Source organism: Haemaphysalis longicornis, unplaced genomic scaffold (assembly GCF_048455015.1).
Source record: "Haemaphysalis longicornis isolate Haplotype H1 unplaced genomic scaffold, Haemaphysalis longicornis Haplotype H1 scaffold_5, whole genome shotgun sequence".
NCBI classification, from domain to species: Eukaryota; Metazoa; Arthropoda; class Arachnida; order Ixodida; family Ixodidae; genus Haemaphysalis; species Haemaphysalis longicornis.
Window position 1 is genome coordinate 97,556,027 of NW_027526385.1, and position 13,711 is coordinate 97,569,737.

The 13,711-nt window shown below is 45.5% G+C and overlaps 1 protein-coding gene across 1 annotated transcript; it reads left to right on the forward strand.

Annotated features, from left to right (window-relative positions):
- Nucleotides 1–6,983: 6,983 nt before the first annotated feature.
- On the forward strand, nt 6,984–9,419 carry LOC144139333 (uncharacterized). The gene is made up of 3 exons (XM_077671712.1): nt 6,984–7,155; nt 8,100–8,371; nt 9,212–9,419. Exons 1-3 carry the CDS (start codon nt 7,012–7,014, stop codon nt 9,327–9,329), a joined length of 534 nt encoding a protein of 177 aa, XP_077527838.1. The 5' UTR covers nt 6,984–7,011; the 3' UTR covers nt 9,330–9,419.
- Nucleotides 9,420–13,711: the final 4,292 nt, after the last annotated feature.

The window sequence follows — 13,711 nt, forward strand, 5'->3', positions numbered from 1 at the left end:
CACTGGTTTTCCACCGTTTCGCGCTAGAACGCTTCGTGCTTCAAAGACACGAGACTTCGGCAGCAAATATGTATACCTGTAGCCCCAACCATGGTCCCTAGAAAGATTTGCTAGGGACCACACCCCCAACGGTTTCATCTCCATGGGCAAAAAGGCGAAGGCGTCAAGAATACGCTTATACAATGCATGCTTCGCCCCTCCTCCGGTTTCACGCTAGTGGAGATGGCCCGAAATTTTTGTTTGTTGGCTTAGAAGAGGGGGTGCTAAGATTCGCATGCAAACTTTTTTCCGACATTTTTTTCAGGAAGTAGGGGAGGGTGCTGGTCACCACTCAACTCAACTGATGCTTCAATAAAGTTTGTTCCCTCTCTCTCCCGCTCTCTTTGTGTCTGTATGTATGTGTGTTCTGCCAGCCCCAAACGCGTGTTGGGAAAGTTTACACCTTGTTCTTCTCTTCGCAAAGACACTTTACCATTAAATTTACTTCGAGTGCTGAAGTGTATTTGCGTTATTTCTTGAACTGGGAAGGCTCGACTCCTTGTAGGTCGCGATCAGGAGAGAGTATCAGGAATCGCGAGGTTCGATATCCGGGAAACATACCCGGATGTTGTAAACCACCACATTTCCCCAATGGGTTACCGTACTTAATTACCGTACTTACCGTACTTACCGTACCGTAGTTACCGTACTTACCGTAGCAAATAACTTCGAAGTGCGAATGCGGTCTTACGTCACACCTATTTACCCGTCCTTGCACTCAAATACAATACCGGGACGACAACGTAGTACTGCTGTTCTCGCATACTATTTATACTTCCAAATTTTTAATCGTAAAGCTCCCCGCTTGCCGCAGCCCCGGAAACTCGAACTGGACATTTCGGTTCTTTCAAAACGGACGACGTTACATAGCGTAACCCGCTTTTTTAGGCGCTGAAGCGGAATCTGGACTATGAGGCGCGCCGTAGTGAAGGGCTCCGGATTAATTTTGACCACTTGGGGATTTTTAAAGCGGGCTGAAATCTAGACACAGGCGTTCTCATTTTTCGCGTTTATCTAAAAAGCAACCACTTCGGCCTGGATAGAACTGCTCAGCAGCAGAACACCGAGTGACCGAGACAGCGCGGCGGGTCAAAGCGCAACCGGAGGTGGTACTTCACTGCGGTTGGCTACTGTATCGATACTGACTCCTCTTCGGCTTGCATATTGCAATTCCTCCTTCATAGAAACGGTATAATTAACTATTGCGAATACACATCTGGACAAATGGGATGGCCGGAGCATTTACCTTTGGCTTCTGCGAACCAGAGCTACACATTTCCACGCACCGTTGGAGCTGCATTTTTTTTTTTCATTCAAACAACGCAATGGCCCTGATTCCGACCCACTGCCGAAATAATCGTCATAATCGACATTGACAACAAATGTAAAAAAACAGGCTCAACTCGGGCCAGCTGTCACATGAGCTCAAAAAACTAAGCGAACGACAGAAGGAGGAAACGAACAAAAAGTCGATATAGAAGCGCCATTCCCCTTTGCGAGGTGGATTATCAGCAAAGCTTTGTAGCTCGCGACTTGGAGGTGGCCCAGGGGGAAGGAGGGATGTAAAAGGAAGGCAGGAAAGTTAACCTGGCTAGAGCCTAGTTGGCTATCCTGCACGTGGGAAAGGGGAACATAGGCAAAAAAGAGAAAAGAAACAATGGAGAAAAGTTGTAGCAGACAGGTATGCCCAGCGCTGAAGCACTAAACGTTCAAGTTCAGCAATTGCCACTGGAGGCGTTCAGTCTACAGTCTGGTGTTTAATTTCGTCACCCGTAAAAAGCGTAAGAGTTCCTTAGTCGCCTTCTAAGCGGATGACAGAGAAGGCCAGTGTCACGGAATCTTCTCCTCCGAAAATAGCCGCCGAGAGTCCAGGTTCTTCAGTGCTGACGACAACTTTATGTGAAAGTTATGAGCTACTTTTATTTCTCTCAGGTGCGGACGGCGGTCATCCCTAAGAAAGACACACATACACACAAACACTTTAATTTTGACTCTATAGATCTTAAAAATAGCACCCATAAATAACTATTCTACTCATAAGACATACCGAAGTGATGAGACGTATAAGCTTGCGAGTTCTAAGTGAAGTTTTAATTTTGAAAATGTTCCCTTTTATGAACTACTATAATATAGATGTATACCGGAGGGACGAGACGTATAAGTTTGAGGTCCCAATAATGTTTTGAACGGCGTACGACATTGGCAGCGACCGCGTGCTAATAGCACGTTCGTTTTCCAACTCATCGCGCTTCAAAGACACTTGGAACCTGAGGCGTTTTCGTTCGCAGACATTAAAAATTCACATAGCCCTAGCCATACGACCTTTCTTTTAAAACTATACGGTGGTTTGGTAATCTCACTTTGCGGGGTTTTTTTTAATCTGCAGCTTTCTGTGTGTCCTTCAGCTCCCGCCTGTTATTTTTAATATAAGACGTGCGGCTCCTTCAACGGAACTTAATATGGGATTTATAGAGTGTTGGCAGTTACCCACACCGGACGCAACCGCACTCTGCACGAAAGGATCCCGGAACACGCAACCACGCGCAGGTGGTAGCTCTAACATCCCAAGGTCGCACACGAAACGGCGTAGGCGACGGGCGCAGCTTGTATTTTGTGCGGTGGAGGTCTCTCCCTCCCCCAGCCGCGCGCGGAGCAGTATCGCCGCGAAGATCGACGAACGACGAAAAACGTTGACGCCCCTCCAGCGTCCGATGGGTAAGTGCGGCCATCTTTCTTGCCTGGAGCGGCCGTACGCTCCTGCCGGGCAGGGTCCATGAAGACGAATCTGGTTGATTAAAGAGACTGCTTTGACCGCATAACAATTTGAATTTTAATTTGAATTGTATTTCCAAAGCGTGCACATGAAACACGAATGGGTGGAGAGGCACAGGGAGGTCCCGAGAGAGAGAGAGAGAGAGAGAGAGAGAGAGAGAGAGAGAGAGAGAAAGAGAGAGAGAGAGAGAGAGAGAGAGAGAGAGAGAGAGAGAGAGAGAGAGAGAGAGAGAGAGTAAATGTTTATTGAAAAGGAGAAGAGGTCGGCCTGAGAAAGTGATCTTGGGCCTGCTACTTCCCACTGGTGGGGAGGGTACTGGGGATAAAAAGAGAAATGAATGAATATGGAAGGTAGGGGAAGTGACAATCAAATCGACAAATGAACTGTGTACAAGCAGTAAAACCAATAAACCTCTCACAAACAACGAGCCGAGAATCAGATTATTACACTCCACTTGTTAGCACATGATTACCGTGTTTAAAAAAACCATTGAGACATTATTTATTAGTCTGTTAAATTTTGTCGCAACCTAGAGCTGAGAATCCGGAGAGGAGTCACGTAGAAATATAAGCACGACTTTAACGGCTAGGCTTTGTTTCCTGTTGTCAGCCCACATGCCCAAAATCTTTTGTTCGGACAGAGGGTGAGTGTCCAAGCGAGAGTACTTTAAGGGGAGGTCCCAAGGTAAAAACCGCAGGAGGGACCTCCTATGACTATAGTAAGACAATGGATAAGCAGCAAGCAACACCAGAACACAGATGTCAGCAAATAAACACGCGACATCAAACAGAGACAGATAGATACAAAGACCGGAAAAAATATTACGCTAAATATCTGGAAAACTAAAAAACAACAGTCAGTACAACGCCAGTCTATTCACAAATTGGGATATGAATGCCATATTCACAAGAAACACATAATACTGAAGTTGCAATTCAATCAAACGACAATGTATAACAAGAAAGATAGACACTAACAAGAAAGTGTCTCACAAGAAAGTTAGAAAGTGCCTAACAAGAAAGAAAGTTAGGCATGAAAGTTAGACACCAAGCATATCGCAAACTTTATATGAATAGTTAACGTATTAAGGAAAACCGACGAAGCAGTGGCGACTCCACACACTATTTCCAACCATTTCTCAATGACGTCAGCGAATCTTGTTTGTGCCATTGGCGGATGCCGGCCTAAGCCATTAACAATAAACATGACTGGGAGATAGTAGTGGGGCCTCCAGTGCCGTTTGATTGTATCACTTGAATGCAAACGTGCAAGAAGTACAATTAGTGCTGAAGTATTAGTGCTTCAGAAGTATTATTAGTGCTGGCCAATGCTACGTCATTGTTTGGCTAAATTTACAAGATTTTTCAATGGTTCTTTCATTTTTCCTGTTAATAATGTCTTTCGTGGCTGTAATGAGGATGAGTGTATTACGAAAAACTAGTTATTTCTAATTTAACAAGGTTGTATTGTGTTTTCAAACCACCTTTAATAATAACACGTTGTTGCACAAAAAAAACAGCACAGGGTCTGGCCGGATTTCCCGCTGCATGGCTGGCATCGAGAAAACCGCGAATATAACTGTTTTATGACGTGAATATAACGCGAATATAACGGTATAACGAAAAATAATGGCAAAACGCCAAGTTACACTTGTTGAACGCAATTGGTAGCTAAACCATCAAAATGAAGTTTCAGGCCACCTAACATGTTATGCACTGCCACAGAGCGGCCTGCATATGTACGTACGAACCATATTAAAGAAAAATAATAAATGCAGGTAGCCATTGGTAACAAGCAGAAATTCAAGCATTATCTGCTGAACAAACGGAATACAAACGTAGCTTTTGTAAATAATCTGTTTGGCTTCTAAAACACTGTGTGTACTTTGTAAATAGTTATCGTACGTCATAAAGGCACATTGCTGGAAGGCAGCCGAACGTACTTATCGGTATCATTATTAGTCCAAAACTGTTTGAACATGATCATTATAACCGACAACATATCAAAATTTGAAAATTTGAAAACATGCAAAATTAATCGTATTTCTAGGAAGGAATCACTTTGCTGTGTGGTGCGACTTGAATCAAGAAGGTCGAAATTTTCTGTAATTTTTGCTGCCCTCAAATTCCACAGTTTCAATTCTCCATGACTCCACATCGTAACCCACAATGCATGTAGGTAGTTCTTTCGGGCCGATAACGGCATAAAATACCACACGGTATGGAAAACACAGAAAAGGGACAGCAGGTTTTGACAGACGTAGGGTGAATGTATGCGAGGTCTTTTTCGAAGGTCAGGGTGAGACATTTTTTCACAGAGAAGGCGTTGTTCACTGTCCTAGAAGAACACGAAGAACAACTGAATGATTGAAAAAAAAAACAGTGGGTATTTAGGTATCAGCATTTTTAGTAGGTTACGGAAGTTCATCAGCTGTGTTTTAACTTCATCAATAATTGCATTCGCAACAAGCTAAATGTTTGCATTGGTTGCAGAATTATGCAAAGATTTGAGCTAATTGTTCCCTAAGGCAACGCGCGGTGAATTTGTTAAAAAAGTGCCGTCTGCACATTTACCCAAACAGGTTGAAATCAAGGTAATGATGCCAGTAACAAAGAAATATTAAACAATATCGAACATTGTATAGTAGGTTAGAAAAGACGAATAAATTCAGTGTCTATCCAAAAGAACCAGGGAACTTCCTAAGTAAACCCGAATATTAACGCCCACCGTCAAGGGCGTCCAGACTCGCTGTGTGAGGGTTCTTGACTCACGCCAACTGATCACCAGCTCACAGCACAATACATTCACATACATAGAACTGCGCTCCAATCTTCCTTGAATAGCAGCTGTGCACGCCTCGGGTTTTTCTGGGCAAATTGCGAGATGACATGTGTGATGAAGTCTGTTGAAATGGCTCACACAATAAACATACTACTCGCCTCCCTGGCTTTCAATGCAGTACAGGCGTACAAGCGTTTTGAGGGGCTGATTTATAGGTTTTGTTTCGGGGCTTGGGTGGTGCCGACATTTCGCAATTTCGAAGGAAAGGGAGTACAAGGTGATGGGACGGCACGGGAGGATGTTACACTCTCCCTACTAGGTGTAGCGGTGAAGATTTTTTTTTTTTTGCAAGATATAGCTGCAAGTTTGTCCGAAAACTGAAGTTCTTGCGGTAAGACCGCATAAATATAGAGTTTAGAAAACAAAAACAAAAAAAATATGCCAAACCTTTCACAATTGTTCACTATCTTCAATAGCCAGCACAGGCAGTCTGTTTCACTGCCGTGACATGACCGGCAATGTTAGTCAGTGTCTAAAGTGTAATGTTGACCGCAGTCCTGAAAGGCGTTCCATACGGATACGCAGGACCTGAGTGTGCTATTCATTTGAGTAGCGTGGATTGTTTTGCGCTAGTTGGTTCATGTACATAATTAAAAAAAATTTGCACTAAAGGACGGGACAAAGGAGAAAACGTCGGTGTCATTCTCTCCTCTCTTCCGTCTTTCAGGGCAAAGTTATTTTAATTATGGGCCAACCAAGCCGTGCACCTTTGTTGTAGTGCATAAAAATATCCGAATTTCCAAGGGGGGGCAGTTTTTGCCCACCCTTCCCCCCCCCCCCTTCCGGACGCCCATGCCCACCGTCATCATCATCTCATAGGCAGTGCGCCCTCCGTTGAGGCGCCACCGTGGCACTTACGAACGAGTGCGTCCACTCCATACGACCTTAGCGCACCCCGCGCTACTCGTCCCCGGCATCTGCAGGGCAAGCACGCGGAAAGGCGCAAGCTCGCGGGGAGAGGCCCCGCACTTGAACAAGAATGGGCAATGACAAGGCGCGCACACACCGAGCCCCACTGTGGCACTGTCTTGTGTGCACTGCATCCGTGTGCCTTGGCATGTTATTTTCTTTCCCACTAAAACCTTTTTACGAGCTTTCGCCCTCGACATCATTCTCCTGTATCTCACGTGCCCACCGGTCACGGCGAGGCAAGGACAAAAAATAAAGAGGTGCGCAGCTTGGTAGGCGGTCGAGGTATCCGAAGATTGCCGAACTTGAAACCCGATATCTACGCAAGTTGAGAGAGTGAAAATTCTCACACGTTACCGGTGGTCCAAGGGCCAAGAAGAGGTGACGTGCCCGCTTGTTTACGAGACAGCTGCCGTCCCCGCCCCGTGGCTTATTTGCCTGAAGTGTCAATGGCAGAGGTGAAGACGTCTTCAGGTATAAAAGGCGACCCTCCACCGGGCAGAAACCACACTCGCCTTCGACGCCAACAGAACCACCAGCAAGCAGCAGCACCCCTTGGGCTACTTCATTCCCCGAGAATCATGAACACCTTCGTGAGTAATTGCCCATGTTCCTTCGTTTTCTCCGATGACGCCTAATCAACCACTAGGGATAGTATTCGTGGCACCATAAACGCAAGTTTCGCACTTATCTAGCGGGTTGTTTGAAACTAAATATCGTAAGGCCGAATGTAATTTTAGCTATGTGGTTCGCATTTTTGTACTGCTTAAAAATTGCGGCATCACTGAAAGGAGTACTCAATTTGAGGTTTCTTCAGCTTAGAGTTGTCGGTGAATTCAGCAAACTGAAACCAGAGCCCGACGCAAACTGTTTTCATAGCAAAAAACGAGAAAGCGAATAGGATTGGTATACAGGAATTTAATTCCCAATTTTTTGACCACAGGGGCAAAATGTACTTTTATGTTTTCTCACCAAAAATTTGCAAGCGTTAACATAATTAGGAAGTCCAACCGGGAAGAAAACAGAATATTGTTAGGGTGCTCGCGGACTTGCGAACTTTGCAGCCTAGGCGTTGCTTTTGACGGTTGTTTCTAACTGAACGAACAACGACTCCCCGATACTTATTAATGTCCAGCTCAAACCCGTCCGCACATAAAATGCCAAAAGGCATAATTTTCAAGCTGAGACTTTCACACAAAAATAATCACAATGCAAGGACATTTCTTTTGTTGTTGTACACGGTGAAATTTCCAGCTTGAAAATGCCCAACAAAACTGAGGATTTTTTAGACATCTTTAGGATTTGGAAAGGGCGGAATCGGGTACAAAGTTTTTAGAGTGACTCACGCGTCATAACGCGAGTTAACGTGAAGCCTAGATCCTTTTGCAACCGTATAGCCATGGGTGAAGAGCAGGTTTATAAAGGATAGAATGGTCCCAGCTGTGTCCGAAAAGGCAGAAGACGAATGCGAATGGACAGGAAAAGCCATGTAGTACCATAATATTTAAGCTGGTCCTCCCAAATTTCTGTTTCGCAGAGCCTCGCCGTTGCCTGCCTCCTGATGGTCGGAGCGCACTGCGCTGCCGTGTACACCTATGGTGTCCCGGCCGCCGTGCACACCTACGGTGTCCCGGCCCCGGTGTCCTACGTGCACGCAGCCCCAGTGGTCCACCAGGTGGTGCGTGCCCCGGTGGTCGCCCAGCACAAGGAGCTGGTGGTTGTGCCTCACCACGAGCACGGCTACACCATCGAGCAGAGCAAGGTCGTCCAGCCAAAGTCCACCGTCCTCCACCACGACCCACTCACCGGGTAAGAGGGGCCCCTGCGAATCGACGTCGACTCCCATTGCTCGACACGTACAAAACACATGTGGAACTTGTTAGTCTCAAAGCTACCTTGGCTGTGATCCTTCCAAGAGCCCAAAGAGACATACAGTGCTCTTCGAGGGGTCATGTTTGGTAGGCTAAACTTATAAAAAGGGATAATGAATGGGGGGTGTTGGCATATGTTCTCGGCAGAGGCCCTATGAAGCCTAATCACTTGGCAATGCATTCCGATTGCAAGTTCTTTATTATATGTAGTACCCAGTCTCCGTATCAGAGCAGTTTATCAAAATGGGACCGCTTGTTCTCCCACTGGTTGCGTAAATCAGGATTATTCTGCCATCTATCGTCAGGGAAGTGAATTGAAGACGATACACTTCGGTGTTTGCTCCCTTCCGAATCGCTTAAAGCTGTCGTGATGTACGGCTCAAGAAAGTTTCATAATGCCTAAAAAGGTCATCTGTCGGATTTTTATTTTTCCGCCGGCAATTGTCGCGCCAATCAACAAATACCTCAATTATAAAAAAGGAATAAGAGGGGCTCCTCGGATGGTCACATTCCAAGACCAAGTTTCCAACCGGTAATTATTAAAGAATTCCCCCAATACTAACAGGCCCAATACTGTGACCATGCTTTTTTTTTTGGGGCGAGATTTTTTTTCAATGAGGACTGTGACAACCGTTTTGTTGATGACAATGATGACGACTAATTATTCCCATCAGCAGTGTTCCTGCGTTTTGAACAGTGCACATTTGCGACCGGTGGGCCGCAAAATGCTAGTGTGCTCACGTGGACGAACGAGACATGTCCTTTGTCTTGTCTCCAGTGTCGCCTACCAGCAGACCGACTACCACCACGCCCCAGTTGTTACCGGCTCCCGCAGCTCCGTGCACCACAGCCGCCCAGGCTACGTTGCCCACCGCACCAAGACCTACGTCTACTAAGCGCGCGCTAACCGAAACTCGCACCCCTCTCCCCTCCCACAATGTACTTGTTGAAAATTATTAAATGTTGACATTTGTCTTTAGTATAAACCCTTGTTGTCGATTTTTCTCAACACCAATGAATGAATGGATGAATGAATATTTGATTGAATAACATTATTTTGCACAAGAGAAGGGCTAGGACAGGTGAAAGGGAGGAGTCTTCTTAAGCCCTCGCCCCGTCAGACGGTGGGCAGGAGTCCTTGGGCTCGGGCGACGTCTGAACCATCTGAACAGCCCAGAAATAAAACACCGGGTCAGAGCTGAGCAGAACGGTCTCCCACTCTCTACCGTAGTGATGCCTAGTGCTGTGGGTTTACTTTTATTTCAACGAGTACAAGGCCATAGAATGTTCAGGAGGTTGACCAATTCTGTTCATACCCTGCACGTATTGTCATGTATCCCGGAAAGTAGTCCTGGGTCGTTTGTTGCCCGAGTTTTGTTTGCGCTGTACCCATCATGAACCTATAACAACACGCCCAACTCGCAATTCGTCTTAATAGCAATAACTAAACCTAAAGCGTGTCACACGGTATTCCTTGGCCCGTATACAAACACCGAATTCCCCGACAAAACTTGCATAAGGCAAGGCATTGCTGAGAAGTGTACGCCCCATCCAGGACATCAGACGAATGAATTCGAGGGGTAGCGTGAGTCTTAAAGCTGCGGCAGTTACACACCTGGCCATCGATCGCGCTAGTCAGGGAACCAAAAATAAACCTATCAACTATTTCTCAGTTGAGTACAATCCCGCAACAGCTCTCCTAAGAAAACAGAAGAATAATTGGGGCCAAAATCGCAACGACCAGCCGTGAATCAAAAGCGAAAATTTTGTATGAGGTGCACGAAGTCCCGCAAGGCTTGAACCGTAACGAAGCTGCAGGATTTGCTTCTACGTGAGCACTGAAGGACACATCACCACGCATTTGAACAAGTTTCAATTCGTTTATTTGCATGTTCTCAGGTCACTTTCCTGTGCGCTAGTAGTACCCATCGTCACATGCATCGCTATCGGAGTGTTCCTCATGCCAGGCATTACATGCGTGGTAGAGCTTGACGATAGCTGGGACACAGTGGCGTGCGTACGTGAATGACCCATTCGCGGCATTCCTGGAGTCGCGTCGAGGATACCTGGAGCAGGTGTTGTGCCAGCTGTGGCGTTGTTGGTTGCTTGACAACGCGAGGCACACCTCGGGATTTTCGCCAGTTTTTTTTTTTTAAGCCACTGCGCGTGCCGGGGACGCTACGCGGTCGCAGAGAGGTACGCGTTCCCGTTCGTTCAGCATTTTCTTGGTATTTTTAACACGTTACGCACCACACATCACTGCAAGCTTCAACAGCTCCACTGTTTAAAAAGTTCCCAATAATGTGATATGTCACTAACACCATCTTCGTCGTTGTCGTCCTCAGCATTGTCATTGTAATCGGCGTCGTCATCATTACCCATGTACCTCGCATGCTTTCAATCACTGCTATACACTGAGTGGTGAATACATTCCTTGCGGTGGAATTTATCCCAAAGATCTCCTCCGGCACTTCTGTTTTCCTCTCTCGGCGCGCGTTCCGATTTTCTGCTTAGTTTTCAGTGACACCCAACTTTTTTTTGTTTTTATGCATCTTGAAGCATGAAGATCTAAGGCTTGCGCTTTAACAAACCGCAGGAAAATAGATCCTTCTGTTGTTATGAAAAAAAATTAAAGTGTTGCCACGTAACGTGATTCGCTTATTAGCGCCTAATGATTAGAAAAATAATAAAAGTGCTAACTGATGATGGTTATCATGACCAAGGGAATAATTAAGATGACCAAAAGGTTGTCCTAATTGGGTAGTTTGCAGCCTGCATTTGGAGTTCCGCAAAATTTATGACAAAAACGAACTGATTTCCTGCCCACTTCATATCCACGCCACTTAGCGCAATTCGAAATTACGATGGTTTGCCGGGAGCTTCCAATTCAGCCGCTGACGCCATAGAAAGTCCGTGTTTTTATCAGTGAAGACATAAGCAATAACATTTATTCACGGCGGACGATACAACACCCAGCGCTAAAAAGAAAGCCAACAAGCAGCCGACAATGCGTACACAACGCCTTTATTTGCTATCGACTTGTACAATTTATAGCAGTGAGAGTCTGGTTATGTAAGGTTCAGTGATTGAAGATATGGGAATTGAAGAATAAATAGAGTTGGGACTGTGAAAGAGAAAAACGCTTAAAACCTTACCGCCAGCGGTGTTTAAACCGATCCTATATAGTTTTCTTAAAATCATTTATCGGAAATTTCCTAGTTTACTAACTTATACAGTTCCCGCTAACTAATTTCGCATTTTAATTCGTTCAGATTTCGCGAAAGTGTGGCCCGCATTGGTCATTGGCAGCGCGGGACACATATCGACCTAAATCTTCTGCGCGGCGATTGGACTATATGAGCATCTTACTGGAGTATAACGTGGACATTCTTATAACGCTCGCCTGGTCCCATGCACTCTTCTTTAGCGGACAGAAAGAGAAGATTAACAACAATTTACAAGTCCTCGAATCATCTCAATATATCTTCCATTTTTCTCTTTCCGGTCAGTCAGCCGCGTGAAGTGATTCCTGGACGTCTCCTAATTCGCCTAGGATGGCATCCTTGATGGCCTCAACGTATTGGGCTGGGACCCAGTAGACCCAGTAGCACGAGCCCTCCGTCGGTCCGAGCACGAAACCCTGCAGAAAATCATTCGAAATTTAGGTTTCCCGCCTCTTTCACCTGATAAAAAATTTAAGTAACGTCCATAGAAGGGCTATTCTCAAATAGCTATTCCAGGGACCTTAAACGAAAGCCTTAACATCGCCAGAGGACAACACGTGCAGAATTTGCCTACAACAGTGCGCCATGGGGTAGACTATAAAAATTCTGCAGCCCGGTCCAGTTTTCCGTTACACCGTCATGCTGTGCAGCGAATAAAACACTTAGAAAAAACAGCACGCAAGTCAACCACAGAGCCCTCTCAATGTATTCGTGGCGATTGCGACATTATTAGAAGCTAAACAGCTATTTCAATACTCCTTTTTGCTTGCCTAATTATTTGGCTTCTTTTTTTTTTTTTTTTGCCTGACTAAGTTTATCTAGGAGTTTAAAATTGAAAGTTTGTCGAGCAAAAACTCTGTTTTCATGCCGACAGCGCGCACAGAACGCACGCACATTATTGCACCGCTAGACAAAACACGAGCGCTGCTCGCCCAAATCAGCGCTGTATTCGCGCACGCGAAATAAACTTTCGTGCAGCCAGCGCCCACTTGGATCCTTTTCTGTAGGCACCTGCCTTTACTCATCCGCCTCATCCCCTTTGAGCGAACGATTGATTCGATGCTTTCACTGCGCAATCACAGGAGGCGGTGGTTCGACGTTGGCAGAGCTTGAGGGTCACATTCACGCTACGAATAACGAGTGGTTTTCTGGGTTTGTATACATGGAGTATTTCGCTTTAAATGTTATCTTTCCCTTTGAACTATCTTTCGCTTTCAAGGTTAGCATCGTCTGCTTGCAAACTTTTTTTTTGCTGTGCTCGGCTGCATTCTGCGATAAGCACACGGTCAGATGGTGTCTTTTATTTTGCTGTCCAGAACAGTTCCGAGATGTTAGTCAGCAGTTCCAGGACTGCTCTCGCCATAGAAATCATCACCATCATTATCACCATCTGCAGCCTATTTAAGTCCACTGCAGGATGAAAGCATCCCCCATTGGACTCCACCTGCTTCTGCCTCGCGCTGCCCGAGTCCATTCTTTGCTTCCGAATATTCTTTTTTCATCTCTCCAGCGAGTTACTGGCCTTCCTTCTCTCCTAGTCCCGTCTTTCGGTGTCCATTCCGCTGTCCTTGTGGTCCACCTGCTGTCATTTCGTCATACTACATGACCAGCACAAGTACGCTTCTTTTTCTTTATTTAAGCTATAATATCTTCTATTCGAGTTTGCTCCTTAATCCAGGCTGCTTGTTTATGTCCCTAAGCGTTACTCTTCACATTATTCGCTCAATGGCACGTTGGACGGACCTAAGTTTGCTTTGTAGTTGTTTAGTAAGGCGCCAAGTTTCCTCTCCGTATGTCATCACTGGCAGGACGCATTGGTTGAATACGTTTCATTTTAGGGATAGAGGTAGCTTACTTTCTGTTAGTTGCGAGTGCTTGCCAAGTGCACCCAACCCCATTCTGCGTCACATTTCTTTCTTGTCGTCGGCATCAGCACTGACCATCTGGCCAAGGTAGTTATATTATTCTACCTGCTAAAGTATTTCGTCACCTATGCTTAAAAAGACGCGTTCAACATTTTTATTTATCACTACTTTATTATTATTCATATTTAT

Coding starts and splice junctions, on each gene's coding strand:
- LOC144139333 (XM_077671712.1), top strand. CDS start 7,012: ATGGCAGAGGTGAAGACGTCTTCAGGTATAAAAGGCGACCCTCCACCG. Junction 7,156..8,099: donor CGAGAATCATGAACACCTTC/GTGAGTAATTGC, acceptor TCTGTTTCGCAG/AGCCTCGCCGTTGCCTGCCT. Junction 8,372..9,211: donor CACCACGACCCACTCACCGG/GTAAGAGGGGCC, acceptor TCTTGTCTCCAG/TGTCGCCTACCAGCAGACCG.